Source organism: Dipteris shenzhenensis, chromosome 10 (genome assembly GCF_047967505.1).
Source record: "Dipteris shenzhenensis isolate YYH24624 ecotype China chromosome 10, Dip_SZ_1.0, whole genome shotgun sequence".
In the NCBI taxonomy this organism is placed as follows: domain Eukaryota; kingdom Viridiplantae; phylum Streptophyta; class Polypodiopsida; order Gleicheniales; family Dipteridaceae; genus Dipteris; species Dipteris shenzhenensis.
In genome coordinates, this window is record NC_141605.1 from 53,912,243 (window position 1) to 53,931,540 (window position 19,298).

At 47.9% G+C, this 19,298-nt stretch overlaps 1 protein-coding gene across 1 annotated transcript in view; it reads right to left on the minus strand.

Moving 5' to 3' along the window:
• Nucleotides 1-406: 406 nt before the first annotated feature.
• The window catches only part of LOC147897980 (thylakoidal processing peptidase 1, chloroplastic-like), a 33,922-nt gene continuing 15,030 nt past the window's right edge, over nt 407-19,298 (minus strand). Inside the window, exons 4-6 of the mRNA XM_087380353.1 lie at nt 11,163-11,249; nt 1,406-1,473; nt 407-1,311 (exon numbers count right to left, since the gene is read on the minus strand). Of these exons, the coding sequence (XP_087236479.1) occupies nt 1,185-1,311; nt 1,406-1,473; nt 11,163-11,249 (282 nt within the window). The 3' untranslated portion in view covers nt 407-1,184. The remainder of the gene's footprint in view (nt 1,312-1,405; nt 1,474-11,162; nt 11,250-19,298) is intronic.

Sequence of the window (19,298 nt, forward strand, 5' to 3'; positions counted from 1 at the left end):
GAGAGAGAGAGATGTTTAGTTTGATGGAGTAAGGACATATGACAAAGCAAAGAGTAAGGACGAATAAATAAGAATAACTCATAAGCAACGCTACACTTCCGCTGTCATCAGTTCCAAAGCCCTATGGCTACTAGTTAGGTTGAAACAAGGAACAATGCTAAAATTTTGATCAATACATGTTTGCATCATGCTAATCATCCACCAGATTGGAGACTCAAATCCATGCATTGCAGGGACTAAATTAAAAGCTGTCTCCACAAAATACAGTCACAGATGCCCGTCCTCATACTCACACGAGTAAATTATACAAGGTCTTCCGTAATGACATTGTGAGCAGGAAAAGGTACATTTTGACATGACAGCAGTGAGACGAGGTTTATCTGTTGGAGTAAGGAACTGGACATCATTATATGAAAATACAAAATATCATTCTCCCCCAAAATAAAAATATACTCAGCCTGGTACAGATGTAAAATACCTACAAACGCTCCACTGCTAGCTTGATCATGATTGTAGCTGGGCTTTGAAAAATAAGAGGCAATTATACTTTCAGTATCTAAAAGGCCTATGGTGCTGACATCGACAGCACCAATGACTATATTGTTTAAGAAAGTATGTTCACAAAAATCATACAGCATCCAAATGCACATTTGCATTCAGTACAATCTAGTTCAGCAACAGTACCATGGCGAGAGAAGCTGCCGTGAAAAATAATAGAATAGGGCATGCCTCAAAGGCTTGAATAAACTAAGAATAGAAACAAATGTCCTGCCCCCACATTGTGACCTTCCCCGAGACCTTCCATGAAGATGAGCAAAAAATCAGTAGAAAACAGAACCCGACTTCGAATCTCTCCGTGCCACCATACATGTTCATATGCTTCTGTAAAGCAAAATAAATGGTCTAATAATCCTTCAAGCATACCCTTGGGTCCAAAAGATACATTTGCAATCCTTCCAAAAGCCGTCTCCCTTTGGAAGAGTCAGCCTCTCTTGCCCACATCCACATTCAATTTTGGGTCATCCATACAATCCAATCTTTGGATCAGTTTTTGGTCAAGCATCACCCCCCTGACTTCAAAAGAGGCTGCATGGCCATCTCGATTTCTTGCACCACCAAGCTGATGCTTTACACTTCATTTTCAGAAACTGCAAATATGCACACATGATTTTTACAGATACAGCTCATGACGTACTTAGCATTTGCAATGAGGGAGAAGCTGGACTTCTCCACACTGTGCAACCTGATCGATCTGGTGGCCAATACCTAATTACTGATCGACCCAGGATATACTTTATTGGCAACGGCCCCCTGTCACAAAACCGGGCAATGAGAAAACCTTCAAACACAAGAATGGAAAGCAGAAACCACTAATAGTCAGAGGCCTGATAGGATTAATATTTACCAGATGTGTGAATCATTACTGTGGTTGCGATTATCACCCATAACAAACACGTAACCTTTTGGGATATACTGCCATCAATATCCACTTGATCAATGGCTATTAAATCACAAATTAAGGAAATTCATAAAATCAATCAAAAAGGGCAAAACTCACTGCTTATGTAAAATTCAAGTCAGATGAAATATGTGATTTGTGACAAGAGGAGGGAGATTACGGATTTGGAGGGGCCTGACTTGCTTATGAAAATATCACTACACATCGTGTCTCAAGGTTTGCAATATCTTGCAGAATTGTGTATATTTTACATGAAAATTTTAATGCATGCTACAGAGAGTCGTAATTATAGGAACAGCACATCATATAGACAAAGCAGATAAGTACATGCAGCCATCTTACAGTAGATCTGCACTAAAACCAGAGTCCACCCCCGCCCCGCCCCCCCCCCCTTTCTCCTCTCTCTCTCAAGAGTGACGGCAGTGGACCACACACGCCAACAGTCGCCAGCGATCTATCACAAATTATATGCCGCCACATCAGCCTCACATCATTACCCCCTTCCCAAGGTTGATGCCCCCACTGGCTCCCACTTCATGGGCACAAAGAGCTCTCTCTCTACGTATCCGATTATGGATTTTCCTCCGTATTTTTGTCATGGGTGTTGATGCCCACTTAGTGGCTCCACCCCTCAGCTCATTGTATCAGTTTCTTTTAGTCTCATAGACCCTTTGGTCTTCTGAAGACTTTTAATAAACTCTCTCTCTCTCTCTCTCTCTCATGATTGGCCACACTTTGGCCAAGATTTACGAGTTAGTACTAGAGAGGGAGAGGGAGATCAGCGGCTACACATAGCCAATGGGCAGCAGGCTCTAGCCCAGGCAAGATTCGAGAGACTGCTAGCACTCCACCCTAGATTACATCTTCACCCTTCGAGCTATCATTGAGGCAGCGAAGCTGAGATCACAGAAAGTCCACAGCTGCTTTGTAGGCTTCCAGAAGGCCTTCCACACTGTCCCACGATCCAGCTCCGGACACAACGGGGTGAGGAGGAGGAGCTAGCTGATACGCGGGCAGTTTGGATTACCGAGAGTGGGGACGCAGAGGCCACCCGCGATACGGAGAGCAACTAGAGCACATTCTATTGAGGTCCGGCCTATCACATCTTTCCTCATAGGAGACCACTCGAGACGAGGGGTCACTCTGAACATAGCTCAGCGGTTTCAGAGATCGAGGAGACCACGTCCCCCTCCACCATCACAGCGTGAGACAGCCTGACAAACAGATCTGAGACATTTTCACCGCTCACACGCGAGCCACCACAGTACCGGGTTTTGGTTTCTGAGTCCCAGTTCTTCGTCGCCTATTTCAGATAGCATATGTTTTTGTACTTGATTTTGCTCGAGCTATTGAGCTCTTTATTCCACCAAAGGGTCTTAGTGTGCCCTTTGAGGCTTGTGTGAGTTTTTCCTTTTGGTGTGCTTGCACTGTACCGTAGGCCCGTGAGGCCTCACGCAGATGTTAACACATCTCTCTCTCTCTCTCTCTCTCTCTCTCTCGGCATTTATTATTTGCATTTTGCATTGCAATGGATGCTCATCTAGTAGCTCCACCCACACAGCTGGTGTGTATCAGGACTTTTCACTGTTTCATAGACCCATTGGTCTTTTGAAGACTTTAATAAACTTTCTTTCTTTCTTTCTCTCCGCTCACTACTCACATACAGGATGTGATCTAGCATCCTACAGTTACACACATTCAAGACTTGGTTGGCATCTCGTGAGCTCCCTGTGAAGCTCAGCTTCTACAGAGACCACTGCCTACGGATTTCATTAGAGGGCTTCATCGACCCACCAGGGGGACACACGGGTCCACCTCCCCCACTCTCTACGGATATAAGATGACAGCTTACAAATAACGAATCTAACCACAAATGATTGGAGGCTTACCTAACATTACTAATAGTTTGAGTGAAGAGAATCTTGAAAGCTTCACTAATCTTCTTGAACTTTTATTCAAACCACTCTTCCAATTGCCCCCTTGCCATTCTCCATTTCTAATCAAAACCTTAAATCTAATTTTCCCTCGTATATGTTTGTAGATTTCTACATCACGGAATGTAAATTATTTTTGTTTTCATTAAGTACATCTACTTACTCAATGGAAAATTTTACTGTAAGTTACTGGTTTTCCCTTCATCTTGCATGGCCTTGTGTTGTTCCTATTGATTGAGAGATACCAATACTTTATAATTTCGTCAAAGCATCAAACTACAAGCTTGTAATATTCTTCCTTAATGCAAACTACACAAAATCATAGTATTCTGACACCAAAAGTGCTCATCCAAAAAACTTCCTCTTTGTTTTTATTTCCTTTGCATTTTTTTTGCGCAAAAAGTAGTGCTAGTTATATTACTTGAAAGCCAGAGTACAAGAAGGCCTAAAGGCCAGCGGGCTGTAATCACAAAACAGATTCAGCCCGAGAAGTCAAAAAGCTAAATACAAGCCTCCTAGGGCATAATCATCGGGGAGTGGACAAACAGCCACGGTGGAGGGGCGTAATGCCACTGAAGACTCTGAGTGGAGTGCTGGAAGAATAACTCCCAGTGATCCCAGTTGCGAAGGAAACGTCGTCTCTTTTCCTTCCCTGCTCGGGACTCTCCCTGTATCTGATCCCACTGACCCTTGAGCGTGTGAATGATCGTGCTCCAGATATCTGCTAGGGTCTGAGTAGTAGAGGTAGTCTGAGCTCCTACAGTCTGCGCGCATCTGGAAGTCCAGATATGCCAGCCTGCGATGCTCCCTATGATCTCCCAAACTGGGTGTCGAGGCAACGCTCCTGCATCTGTCTCTGTCAGATGCCAAGGGAAGCTGTCCATGTAAGCTGCGTGATGAAAAAGACGGGATCCTATCTAGAGAACTCATAGGCCAAGTGATGCCCCGGCTCAGTGCTGCACCAACAAACGGCTCCCCAAGTGATCGGTCCTAGCTCGGGTGTAATCCTAGCTAAGATCCCCATGATTCCCTTCCAAACCGTCTGCGCATGCGAACAGCTCCAAAGGCAATGCTTTAGGGTCTCCTCCTCCTGAAAGCACATCTAGCAATGCCCCTCCTACCCCATCTGTCTCAGCCAACTGCCAACTGGAAGCCCCTTGTGTACCACCATCCAAAGGAAGTAGGAGATCTTCCTTGGACGCCAGCTAGCCCAAAGAGTCTTCCAGAAAGTGCGAAGAAAGACCAAGGATATCCCCTGGGCATACCAGCTATGTGCCTGTGTGGGTAGCCCACGTTGGAGAGCCCCAAGAGCACGCCGACCCGTGCGTGCACTGTAAGAAAAGAAGGGGGTGGGGTTCTCTGAGGTCTCCGATGGTGGCCAACGCCACTCCCCTGGGTCCCACTCCACCTCTGACAAGGAGCGGCCCTCCCAAATCCGGAGTCTCCAATCCTAGTCCTGTATAATCAGGGAGTCTATATGCCACGTCTTCCCTTGCAGCCCTACAATGCGAAGGCGCTGCTAGGGAAGCTGGGGGTCGATCATGGCCTCTCTGCTCTGTAGGCGACTGTCATCAGTGATGGAGAAGAAGTGTACCGAAGAGTCCGAGAAGAGGCCTACCACCACAAAAGGAATGCCTCGTGGAGTGAACTGTCCGAGCCACCTCTCATCTCCCGAGAAGAGCTGTCTGGTGTCTACGGGAATCCTCCAACCTGCAGGGATGGCAGCATCAATCTCCGCTCACCGAGCCTGGATCCCACGAGCCGTGCCTACTGCTGCTGCCAGCTCGCCTGGACTCAGCAGACTGTAGACGTCCCTCCAAACCCGGAACGAGTGCGCGGGCCCACGCGCCCAGAGCGCCCAAGGGATATGGGATCTCTCTCCGAGCTGACGACCTGTACCATCTGTCACCTGGCTGCTCCAGATCAGGGGTTGTCTGTCTGTCTCCTCTCGGCAGCTAGGAGGGACCTGGGAGAGGCTGTGTCGCAACTTCCTCCAGACTGAAATGAGGCTACGGAGGAAGGAGGAACGGGGCTGAGTCAAAGGTGCTGAAGTGAAGATCCATCGGATAGAACACTGCCAAACACCCCCTAACTGGGGGGTACACCCACTGAGACCATGCTGTAGCAAGAGCTTCCACGTCTGTCCTCTTGGGGTCAGGCCGCGGATGACTAGCTTGCCAAGAAGTGCCTGACTCTGAAGCTCTGGATCTATGATGCCGAGGCTGCCCTCTGCCTGGGGTAGAATGACCGTCTGCCAGGCGATCCTAGCTCGGGTGGTGCTGGAGCCGCCTGAACCAGACCATAGGAAGTTCCGCACCAGTCTCCTCAGCTGGGCTACACAAGACCTCGAGAAACACCAGCAAGAGGCCACATACCAAGCAGTGGCAAGAAGGACCTGGTTGACCACAAGGGCCCTGCCTGCCAAGGAAAGTCGAGCCGTGCTCCAGAAAGCAAGCTTCCGTCGTATGGAGGCTAGGACCGGCAAGAACTGCTGAGCCGGTGTGATGTCCAGGCCTACCTGGAATCCCACGTAACGTGTCGTCTGTCCTCTAGGGATCCAACGAAACCCCAGGAAAATACCCCACTGTGAGCTGGCTCCCGGATCCGTAAGAAAACCAACCGACTTATGCCAGTTGATTTTCGCTCCAGCCACAAGGCAAAACATCTCTAGGGACAGTCTCACACACTCCAGTGACTCGACATCATCCTGCACGTATAGGACTGTGTCCTTTGCATACTCGGAGTCCAACAACTCGGCATCCTCTCGAATAGGGAGACGCATCCCGTGAAGACCAATGGTGCAAGCTCGAAGGAAGTGTGTCATGGCCTCCGCGAAAAATAGGAAGAGGTAAGGCGCTAATGGGGACAGCCCTGACGTACCGAGCGCTCAAGTGTGAATCTCTCCCCCATCCTGCCGCTAATGATAACCCGACTGGAGGCCGATCTGTAAAGGCTAGCAATACCTCTAATCCACTCGTCCGGGAAACCGAACCGAGCGAGTGTACCTTCCAAGAAAGACCAGTCTACCCTGTCGTACGCCTTCTCAAAGTCGAGAAGGAGTATGGCAAGGTGCTGTCCACTGTGCTGGGCCCATTCGGTCGCCTCTGAGAAAGTGAAGATGTTGTCCAAGATGCTGCGATCTTGGACAAAACCAGTCTGGGTGTCGTGAATCAGATCGTGTAGCAGGGGGCGGATGCGACTGCTGATCATCTTGGCGAGGATTTTGTAGGCGGTCGGGAGGAAGGTGATTGGGCGCCACTGTCTGATCTCCTAGCGGTCCCCCCCTTTGGGGATGAGGCAAATCAGGCCGATTGCAAGGCTCTCTGGCATCTGCCCGCTGGAGAAGATGTGCTGGAAGGCTGCAAGCAAGGGCCGGTGGATCTGCTCCCAAAAGGTGGTGAAGAAAGCTCTAGAGAGGCCATCCTCACCTGGGCATTTCTGCCCATCAATAGCACTCACCGCATCCTGCATCTCCACAACTGTGAAGGATGCGAGAAGGGTATCGCTCATGCTGGGCTGCACGAGTCTCGGTGTAGATCTCCACACCTCCTCCCTGCAAATGCGACCACGAGGGTCTGGGGGCTCCTGCTGGAATAAAGATCTGTAGATGTCTGTCGCTAAGTCCCGGACCTCATCTGGATCTGTCCTGACACTACCATCCTGCGCCCTACGAGAACGGAGCTGTTCCCCTGCTGACCTCTGTCCATGAGTCCTGAAGAACTCCCTGCACATCCTGTCGCCTTTCCTAGCCCAGAAGGACTTGGAAGCATGAAATAAAAACTCTGAGCGACGCTGGGTGATCTCCTCTAGCATGGCCCAGGCCCGAACCTCCTGCTGTCTGAGCTCCTCAGAGCCTGGAGAAGACTGCTGCATCCTCTGAATCGAGGCGAGGTCACGTCTGAGACCCCTCTCCCGCGCCCAACACCGCTGTCTGACCTGAATCGCCTCCTGCTGGCAAATGCGGCTAGACTCATGATTCATCAAGTGCCTGCGCTACCTGTGCTGCCATATCCCTCGTAGGGTCCCACTCCTGCTCCCATAGGTCCACAATCCTGCTGTGAACCGCTGCTCTGGTGTATATGGAATCTGGGATCCGGCATGAACGTGGAGGTGAGGACTGAGAGGCCGAGTCCAGGACTAGGATGACTGGGGCATGGTCTGAAAGTGTCGTCCCTGGAACCACTCCTGACTCTCCTCCTCTGCCAAGCGCCCAATCACTGACATAGAAACGGTCCAGTCTCTCCAGGAGTCTGCCTCCCTCCCTCCTGTAACCCCAAGAGAAGTCCAGACTCCCAGGCCATCTGCGAAAGGAAGGCTCCCTCCAGCTGTCCCGGCCTCCAACTGCAAAGAGGAAGGAGTCCCAATCTGCCTGCTCTGCCTGAGCTATACCGAGAAACTCTGGGCCCCTTCCCTGCTGATCCTCTAAGGTCTCAAGGTTGTTAAAGTCCCCTCCTACAATCCAAGAGTCCATCTCTGGTAATAGGTCTGTCAAGGATCTCCAAAAAATGAATCTACGTCTGAGATCAGTCGGAGCGTAGATATTGAGGATGCCGATGCAGGATCCCTCAATATGCAAGCCCACCCAAAGCGCCCGTCCTGGGATCAAAGTGCAAGAACCAAACACATGCTGAACTAGAGAAGCGTCGATGGAGGTACAGACACCTCCGCTTCTCCCCTGCTCGCCAATCGAAGGTTCCCAGTAGGTGTGGGAGCGTCCTATGAGGACCTTCCCACAAATACTAGTCTGTGAAGCCGAAAGCTTGTGTTCCTGTAGTAGGAGCACATCTACCTTTCCCACCAAAACTGGCTGGAGCTCCTGTCTGAGCACCATCTTCCTGGGGCCACGGGTGCCTGATGAGTGGAACCCGTTGACATTCCAAGAGATAATGCGTAAACTCATGAGGAGGGAAGATGGGCCACAAACAGCTGTTTGCTTGCGGTCGAAGTCGAAGTGGTCGGAGGATGTCCTGTGTAGAGACGAGGGCGCTTCTGTGAAGGTTTCGAAGGAGAGGCCGGATCATCGGACCCATCCTCTAAAACCTTCAGTAGAGGGGAAAGGCCTTTCGTCCCGTGGTAGTAAGCTCTCTCTAACCAGCTCGACGCCTCTGCCAAGGAAATGCTGTAGAAGTCTGCAACCTCTGAAGTCCTCCAGGGGCGAAGCCCTTCCGCGTAGGCCCACTCCAGCGGTGGTCTGATAATGACCAGGAGTTGGAAACGTTTAGCGCTGTGGCGCCAACGCAGACGAACATCGCCCTCCTGCCACTGCTGCTGAAGAAGCTCCGCTGCTCTGCTACCAATCTAGTCCTGCACCTGCTCCTGCGTCTGGTCTTGTATCGTCTCCCAAACATTTTCATTCGTCCATTGCTCATTCCCTTCACTGGAGATAGTGAAGGAATAGCTAGGACCATCGTGCGGAGCCAGGATGGACACCTTACCCTCCGCTCCCTTGCGGAGGAAGAAGATGCTGATGTCTAGGCATGCGGGAAAGGAGCCAATACCCGCTGCATCCAAGTAGTCCCAAGGACCTGCTCGGTAAAACTCCAATGGAAGAGCTCTAGGAGCAGCCCTTGGGCATGGGGATGAAGATGAGGAGTCTGAACCGGAGGGAGGGGTGCTGGCCACCTGTGGGGAAAGGCCTATCCCCGCCGTCGGGCCCGGAAGGATAAACGAGGGTGAGGTCTGTGCAGGCTTCAGGGCTGAAGATGGCACAGGTGGGGGGTGGGTTCCTTCTGGGTCATGCTCGAGGAAGAGGGTGGAGCGGAAACCACTGGTGCGGGGGGTGATCCTGGAGGGGGGGTGGGGGTCAGAGAATCGAGGAGGGGGGAGGTGGGGGAGGGCGGGGTGAGGGATGAGGGGGAGGCTGGCTGACCTTCTCCTTTCCTTTCTCCTTCCCCTTACCGGGCTGCTGATGAGTAGGGATCATCTGAGGGGGCTCTGGCTGTGGCTGGGAAGGTTTTTTGGGGCCTGCCTTGTTGCCCTTCTGTTTTCGTTTGACTTCCGTCCAGCCTTCCCCTTAGGGAGGGGATGTCGCTGACTGGAGCGGAGGATCCTGAGTTGCCTGAACGGGGGTCTTCTGGGAATCTGTACCCGTGAAGCGAGGACAAGAGCGAGCCTGGTGCCCGAAGCCATGGCATCTCAGACACTGGTTTGGGGGACCAGTGACCAGAATGCGCTGCGTCACCACTCCTGTGTCTGTCTCTATCTCGAACTCCGACGGGATGCTCTGTGGATCAAGGACTGCCACTTTGACACGTGGCACCCCTTGGGCTGCCGCCGCATCAACGTAAGTATCCTGCATAGGCCAACCAAAGTGTGCCCCTAGGTCCTTGATGATCGGGCGAAGCTCGGTTGCGAGACCTGGGAAGATAAGGGTAACTGGGTGTCGAGGAATGTGAAAGCGGGAATCGAAGTCCGCTACACTGAAACCCCTGTACCAAGGGACCATGAGGATGATCTTCCCACCCACAGAAGTAGGGGATCGCCTGACTATGTCGCTCACAGCCTGTGCTGAGGAGAGCTTAAGCCAGAAAATGCCACGTCCCATGAGTGCCACCTCCTCAATGTGACTGTCCTCGAGGTAGAGGGTGGACTGCAACCAATCCCTGATGTCTGCTCGTGAAGGAGAGAAGCCAATGACCCTCCCATAAACTGATGTCTGGGAGAAGTCCGTGGCGGCCTGCTTCACCAAGGAGACCTGGTGCTCTATCAAGGTAACGCGATAGGCTGGTGGAGGGGGGGGTCCGTCGGGGCCACCGGTTCCGGGCACGTAGCCGCCATATCGCTTGACTAACTGCAAACTCCCGAGGCAAGTGAAGGGAGAAGAAGAGGGGGGTGAGAGGTAAGGGCTAAGGGTGGAAGAAGGTGGGCGGGGACAAGGGGTGGAAAAAAAAAAAAAGGCGAGGACTAAGGGTGGTGAGGTGAACTAAGGTGAGGTGAGCGGAGCGGAGTGGTGTGAGGCGGGTTGGGTGAGGTGAGCGTAGTGGAGCGGGGTGCGGTGAGTGGAGCGGGGTGAGGTGAACGGAATGGGTGGGCGGGGTGGAGCGGAGAGAGGGGGGTCGAGGCGGGAAGGGCGAGGAGAGTGGAGCGGAACGGAGGGAGGTGGGATGGGGTGAGGTGAGAGGAGAGGAGAGGAGGGGAGCGAGACAGAGCGGGACGGAGTGAGTGTAGCGAGGAGAGGGGGGGGGGTAGCGACGGGCGGAGGAGTTGGCGGAGAGGGGGAGAGCGTAGCGGAGAGAGGGGGCGAAGGCTGCACGGCAGCAGTCGACGGAGGGAGGGAGAGGGCCGCGCAGGTAGCGAGGGGGGGGTAGACGGGGAGCGAAGGGGGAGGGAGCTCGCAAGAGCAAAAACTAGGAGTGTCTTTTATTTCCTTTGCATACTTTGTGATACGTCAATTAACCCTCATAGTTGACGTATCCTTCATTCCATGTACACGTTCAACATTGCTTTGTTGAGGCCTAGCATTTTAAACATTATTTGGACCTCCTTTCAGCCATATTATCACTTATCATTTATTTTCTAAATCAAAGTACCTAGACACAAATTTTTATAATGATATCTACTTTTGTCTATTGATTGTATACCCGTTTACAATGTTTTCCCAACATAAAATAAAAATATCAAAGCCTTTATGACCTAATATTACTCTACAATGAGAAGCCAATTTGCTTTTGTGCAAGCTAAACTTTTAGACTCATGGATGTGTAGTATTGTCATGAACAAATGTTTATGAGGAAAAAAAAACACCCTTATTCAAAGAGAAGAAACTTCACCGTTAGACTCATGTCATAATTGAGAGGTTCAGCAATGAAATCTTCATCGCGCATAGTCCCGTTAACAATGAGTTCGCCATTTCGCACCTAAAACAAGACGAGCATTTGTTGTCACCCAAATGTATAAAGAGAGACACCAACTAACATCAATTACAAATCCTTCTACTGCAAACTAGGAGATTAATGCTAGGTACCTTAGAAATAACCTCAAATCATAGCTTAAAGAGAATCTCAATTCCTTTTGATGAAAAATCTAGGTGTCTACAAATTAAGGAGACATAATTCACATACACATGCAATCGAGACAACATACATCAAATTATGGCAATAAATTTGAAATCCAAGAGTGCACAAGAATTCATGTACAACATGAGATGCCCTTATAACACTAGTAAATCGAATCCTACAAGCAACTGGGTGGCACAACATGGTGCACATGAATGTGAATGGCTAGGTGGTGTATTTATGCACATGCAACACACATCAAAATGTGGCCCATAAGCATTCTGATTCAACATGTTATATGAGCTAAGAAATTGGCTTGGATATATGTAAAGGTCGACATGTGGCCTGTCACATGGCTTGCAGCAGCAAGAAGACAATCAGGTTGGTGCTTGCAACTAAACAGGTACATGATGGTAGCCCCAAAGAGAAGGCTAACAATCATGTTGGCGCTTGTGAATGAAAGAACTAAATGATGTTAGCCCCAAAGAGACGGCTGACACATCGACTGAAACATGCTTGACAAATGGAGAGTAGCAGCAAGTTTAACTCACTCTTAAGTTCAAAACAAAGTCTCGAAACTCTCTTAAAAGATTAGTCAATGTCTCCTATGTAGAGTCCTCCTCGACACGATCCTTCCACTTAATCTTATATTCCATGATCATCTTATTTTGAACTTGACGTTCACGAAAGCCAAGAATACTCTCAAGCTCGTGTGGTATAAAGGTTAAATCTTCAACCTCTATAAGTTTCTAAGGAGTAACTACCTGATCCTCATCACCCATCACTTCTTTCAGCCCACTAACATGAAAGACTGGATGAATCCTTACATTAGGAGGCAAATCAATTTCATATGCAACGTGGTCAATTCTTCGGATAACCTTGAATGGACCACAGTATCTGGGAGATAACTTCCTAACCTGTCTAGTACTGAGACTCTTGGATTCCTTAAAAAAACACAAGTAGAGAACTCCCTAGGCGAACGATGTCTATTAGCATAGAATATGTCCCTGTCTTGGGCGCTTCTAATAGACTCTTTGGCAAACTGCAACATCTCTTGCATATCTTGCAAAAATATTTTTGCAGCATCATTCTTGATTCCCTTGAATCCGACCATTACTGAAGATTTAGGTTGAAACCCGTACATAAGTATAAAAGGACTGAAACCAGTACTAGAATGCTTTGCACTGTTATAAGCAAATTCAACAATAGGTAAGTAGTCTTACCATGATGACTACCTCTTGGAAACATATGCCCAAAGCATATCCTCTAGAAGTTGGTTCACAACTTCTGTCTGACCATCAGACTAGGCATGTTCAGAGGAACTCAAACTAAGAGTGGTATCTAACTTGTCAAAGACAAGCGTCCAGAATTCACTTGTAAACTTGAGTCCCAATACAGACAAAACAACTGGTCACTCATAAACTTAGAGTCCATATCACCGACTATGTCAGCCGGTAATCCAATATAGATGAAACAACTAGTCAACGAATTGTTGAGCCAACTGAGTCGCTGTGACTGTGGATCTAGTAGGTATAAATCTAGCGGTCCATGAGAACCCATATGGAGTCATGACCCTTGTGTGTTCGTGGCAATCCCATAATAAAATCCATGAAAATACTTTCCCACTTATTACCAAGGATGTCCAAGGGTTGTAGCAACCCCGTGCTTCTAAGGCGTTCTGCCTTGGTCACTTAAAAAGTACGGCAACCTACCACATAGTCCTGAACAAATTCTCTGATCTTAGGCCAATAAAAACTATGTTTTACAAAAGACAAAGTCTTGTGTACTCCAGGATGTCCCGCACTAGGTGTGTCATGACACTCCCGAAGAAGAAGACCCGACACATTTGGTACACATTTTTTCATTTTGGAACAACAAGCTATTCTGAATCATCCACTGACCTCCCACCGCCTGAACCATAGGTGGCACAATCCTCGAGTCCTGGTCAATCATACCGGTACCATCCTGGACCTTCTGCCAATAATGACTGAAATGACTATCAATCGTGCAAATCCCTCTCAAGGAGTGAAATAGGTCAGAGGATATCTCGATAAATGACAAAACATTCACCATCTTAATTCGACTTAAAGCATCAGCAACACTATTAAAAGCACCTTTTCTATATCGAATCTCAAAATCAAAATCCTGCATCAACGCAGCCCATCAAACCTTCTTGCCCCTCAAATCATCCCCTTCAAACACATATCGGATCGACTGATGATCAGTCACAAGAAGATGCAAAACAGAGGCGAAATGAGGGCTGCAGAGATGGCGGCTGTGCAAAAACCCTAAACGGGTAGAAGGCAGCTGGAAGGAGATGGAAATGAAGCTGAACTGTGGTGGAAATGAGCAGAAAGGAAAGGCTCCAGCTGAGGCGGCTGAGAGGAGTGGGGCTTGAGCAGAATTAGGGTTTAGGGTTAGGATTAGGTCAGAGATGACGTGGCAGCTATTGCAGGGTTAACCTGCCCTGATACCATGTTAAAAACATGGTGTGAGGGAGAGAGAGAGATAGGCTAGGGAGTGAAGAAATGGTAGACAAATGTAGAATCCATGAAGTCTTTCATTCATTCATCATCACTAAATGAGACAAGTGAAGTACAAACCTTATAGGCTACACACTCACACACTTGCACGGATAGCGACACATGGCATTCACACATAGCTCACACAAGGACTAACACTAGATCTCCTAGTACTACACACCAATACATCCCATCAACACACTCTTTGGCTATGATATCTCCAACACTCAACACTCTCAGATGGACTATTGTTTGGACCCAGGCTGGTCAAATAAGTATGAATCTTCTCATCGAATGACACATGAACCGAATATAGTTTCAACAACTTAAACAAGCTCTTATCTCTACAATGATCAAGGTGATCCCTGATCCCAACCTCCTTTAAGGGTTATGACCGATGCTTCTGATGGTGCCTATGTAAGATGGACGTGCCATTGCCTTTGACATTGGATAGTCATAAGTTTTCAGACATTCAATCCCATTATGACATAATATTTGGCCATAGTTCATGCTTCTTGTGACGGGAAACATTACCTCCTTAGCGCAGAAACACTACCTCCCTGGCCCAGATGCAGCGGTCAGAACAAATTATCATTCCTTAAGTTCATATTCCCATTAAAAATGCTCACCAAGCTAAATTGGTAGAGTTTTTGGCTAACTTCAACATAAGCATCGACCATATTCCAAGTTTATGCAATGTTGTCGCAAATGCGCTCAGCAGACTTCTCATGGTTTCTGTTGGCATTACTACCGTGTCCATGGGTATTATGAGCTGTTTAAAGGACAGTATACTCATGATTAAGATTTCAGCGCCTTTAAGTTTCTTCACTAGGATACACCCTCATCTTTGGAGTCCTAAATATTCTCCACATATTCCTTGCAAGATGATCTTCTGTATTATCAAAATTGCATCTGTGTACCACATGACAAGACTCTCTGCAGTCTTTTGCTCAAAGAGCGTAGTGTTGTACCCTGTGCAGCTCATCCTAGTATCAACAAGACTTACAGATGTCTTAGTGCCACTTATTATTATTGGCCTCAAATGAAAACCAATGTCATTCAAATAGTCAAATTAGATCTTCATATGCTCGCCAAGCTTTGGCTAACTTCCACATGACCATAGAGCAGCAAAACACTACCTATGCAATCCTACTCTCTCCCAACAGCTATTACTCACACTTTGAGGCAAATCTGTAGCAGATTTACAATGTTTTATGCAAAGCTTTTGAAGTTGCAGCACGGTTACGCTAAATCAGAATCTTGTTTTCGACGCATTAGCTAAGTGTTACTGATGTGTGAAAACATTGATGATTGTGTAGGCGTCTTCCCTCAGGATTGGAGAGCCCTTTGAGTACCCTAGCTAGCCTATCTTTTGAGACACTGTTATGTATATAGACTTACTGCTCAGCCTTGAGCTTCATTTTCACATCTCGTACATAGCTCTAGCTGTGTGGGAAAGAGGGGGGTGGAACATTAAGAGACAGTCGACACTAGGGAGTGTGGGTGTGTAAGAATGTGTTGAGCCACACCACAAACTCAAAGGTTTTATTAGGATTAGGTATTCACCCTATGACTGTCTTAAGACAGTCATAGCGGTCGTAACATTTAAAGGGTGGCAATGTGCCTTTACCCCAACAACCTCCCACCTAAAGGCCAATGTGCCTAAAGGGGAGAAAAGAATAAAAATTACAGCAATATACAGTTATTGTATACAAGACCATAAAATAAGAATGGTCTCATCCTAATCCCATGATGCGGCGACAATGTGCAAACCGCTCTGTAGGCAAGCTCTTAGTGAGCAAATCTGCAGGATTATCATCAGTATGCACCTTCACAAGCTCAAGCCGCTTGTCTTCCAGTACCTTCCTGATGAAATGGTATTTCACATCTATGTGCTTGGTCTTCTGATGAAAGACCGGATTCTTTGCCAACATGATAGCACTCTGACTATCACAATGCAAAACTGGCATATCTCCTGTAATGCCCAAATCTCCCACCAGCCGAGTAAGCCATATTGCTTCCTTGCAAGCCTCAGTGGCTGCAATATATTCAGCTTCAGTGGTTGACAGTGCAATGCATTTCTGCAACCGAGACACCCATGATATAGGACCTCCTGCAAATGTGAAAATATAACCGGTAGTAGACTTCCGGTTATCTGCATTTCCTGCATAGTCTGAATCTGTAAAACCATGCACCAATGCATCCTGCCTACCATAGCATATGCACAAGTCTTTGGTACCCTTGAGATACCTCAAGATGCCTTTCACCGCTTCCCAGTGCCGCTTGCCTGGATTTGCCATATACCTGCTGATGACTCCCACCGCAAAAGCAATATCCGGACGAGTGGCAACCATGGCATACATCAAAGAACCAACTGCAAATGCATATGGAACCTTGGCCATCTCAGCCTTATCATCATCTGTCCTTACTGCTAAGTTTTAAATGTGGAGGCAACGGGGTACTAATAGACTTCCCCCCCTCCATTTTAAACCTCTGCAGTACCTTGCCAATGTACTCTTCCTGTGACAGAAACAAAAGTCCCTTAGACCTGTCACGAGTAATCCGCATACCTAGTATGTGATTTGCATCACCCAAGTCTTTCATGTCAAAAGACTTATGTAGTTGCTTCTTCAAAGCAATAATCTCCTGCTGAGATTTGCTGGCAATCAGCATGTCATCCACATATAGAATGAGTGGTGTACAAGCAGTGATCGGTCTCACACCTATGATACCCTTGGGACTACATGAAGGCATCAAACTTCTTGTACCATTCTCTTGGCGCCTGCTTGAGTCCATACAAGCTCCTCTTGAGCTTACACACAAGCTGCTCTGTCCCTTTAACAGCATATCCCTCTGGCTGACTCATGTAGATCTCATCATGGAGATCTCCGTGAAGAAAAGCAGTCTTCACATCCATCTGACATAAATCCATGTCCTCATGAGCAACAAGAGCTAACACTGCTCTCAAAGTAGTCATCTTGACTACAGGGGAAAAGATCTCATCAAAGTCAATGCCCTTCTCCTACTTAAATCCCTTAGCAACCAATCTGGCCTTATACCTCGGTAAAGCATTTGAATCCACTTTGACTTTGTAAACCCACTTGCATGGCAAAACCTTTCTGCCTGCAGGTAGCTGCACCAAGTCCCATGTATCATTTTGAAGTAGGGAGTCCATTTCTGATTGCAAGGCTTTCTCCCACTTCCTTTTCTTTGTTCTTCCCATAGCTTCCCTGTAGCTGGAAGGCTCACCACAATCTGTCAGCATGATAAAATCAGCCACATTATTGGCTCCTGGAACAAACCTGTCAGGAGGCCGTTATACACGGGTGCTCCTCCTAACAAAATGCTCCGTATTAGGCTGCTGTCTAGCCTGTTCGTCATGCATGACGGGTGGCTGTACCACCATATTTGGCTGTCCTACAGCGCCATTTGCTGGCATATCCAGTGGTGCATCATTGGCAAAATTGTCTGGCTGATTTTCAGCCTGTATACCCTCTTGAACAGGGTTATTTACAGCAGCCTGCTGCTGCATATTAATGGGCATTCTTTGCTGTCCGACATCATCATAAACAACCCTCCTGTATTCCACAGGTTGCATGGGTTCTTTGTGTACACTATCCTCTTTAAAGATGACGTCATTGCTGCGTATAATCTTCCGTTTAACAGGATCCCATAACCTGTACCCCATTTCACCTTCGTCACCGTAACCCATGAAGATGCATCTGAAAGACTTTGGCTCCAGTTTGGTGCGCAGTTCTTTGCATACATGAGCAAAGCACTCGCAGCCAAACACACGTAAGTGCTTGTATGAAGGTGGCTTGCCAGACCACACCTCCTCTGGCACTTTCAGCTCCAAAGCCTTGTTCGGCGACCTGTTAATTAGGTGAACTGCTTGTTTGCACGGATTCTGCCCAAAAGCCATGGGGCAATGCAGCATAAGACAACATACATCGAACTTTCTCCTGAATAGTTCGATTCATCCGCTCACTCACACCATTTTGAGATGGATTATGAGGGGCTGTGAGTTCCTGTTTAATGCCCTTAGCTTCGCATAACTGTACAAAAGCATGTGACACATACTCACCCCCATTATCGGATCTGAGGCATTTCAGCCTGCATCCTGTCCGATTCTCAACCTGAGCGACAAACTTCTTGAAAGCATCTAAGGCATCGCTCTTATGCTTCAAGAAATAGACCCACACTTTGCGTGTGGCATCATCAATAAAAGTAATGAAATACTTTGCACCCCCTAGTGATAGCTGTGGCATCTCACACAAATCAGTGTGCACTAGATCAAGCGGTGCTCTATTCTGGGGAGTTCTCCTCTTATGAGGAGTCATAGAATGCTTTCCAAAAATGCAATGATCACAAGTAGGCAAATCTGAAAATGAAAGAGACAGCAGATAACCCAAACGTGATAGTTCTTGCATTCCTTTAACGGACATGTGTCCCAACCGGCTATGCCACAATGAAACCTTCGGCAGCTCGGTTATGGCAACAACATGATTACCTACACTGGAAACATAAAGAGGGTACAAGGTATCACTCTTATAACCCTCAGCCACTACAACCTGGCCATCAGTAATCACCCATTTGGAATCCCCCATGTGGTGTGGTAACCACTGTCATCCAACAAGCCAGTGCTAATCAGATTTTTCTTGATTTGCGGCACATGGCGAACACCATCAAGCATAAATATGCGTCCGTCAAGGAATACTATCTGTATACTGCCAATCCCTGCAATCTGACATGCATAGTTGTTCCCAAGGTGAACAACTCCATGAGTACCAGTGTAGGAAGTAAACCACTCCCTATGAGGCGTAACATGAAAAGAAGCACCTGAATCCAAGAGCCAGGTGTGCATGTCATGGCCATCAACAACCAATGTATGTGCAATTACAGCAGAAGAACATAATACATCATGTCTGTCACTGTCACTGTCCTCTGCTGCAACATTCACTGCATCAGTGTCATCTCCCTTGGCCTTGCCTTTGCCTTTGCTTCCACTGCCTGCATCCTTTGCCTCAGCCTTCTTGGCTTTCTGATCCCGTATAAACTTGAAGCACTTAGACTTCACGTGTCCCTTCTTGCCACAGTAAAAGCATTCAATATCCTTTTTGCCACGGGAATGACTGCGGGATTTGGACTTGCCAACAGATCTCCCCTTCTGCTGAGTCCTACCTCTTTCCTGTACTTGCAAAGCATTGGAAGACTTGCTGCCCGCATTATTCTTCCTGTTCATCTCCTCCATGAGAAGAGAGCTCTCCACATCAGCATACATAAGAGTGACATTTGAATTAGACAGGGTTGTCTTAAAAGTGTCCCAACTCTCAAGGAGGGTACACAGCAAAAATGCAGCCTTGAACTCCTCGTCCAAGTTCAAACCCTG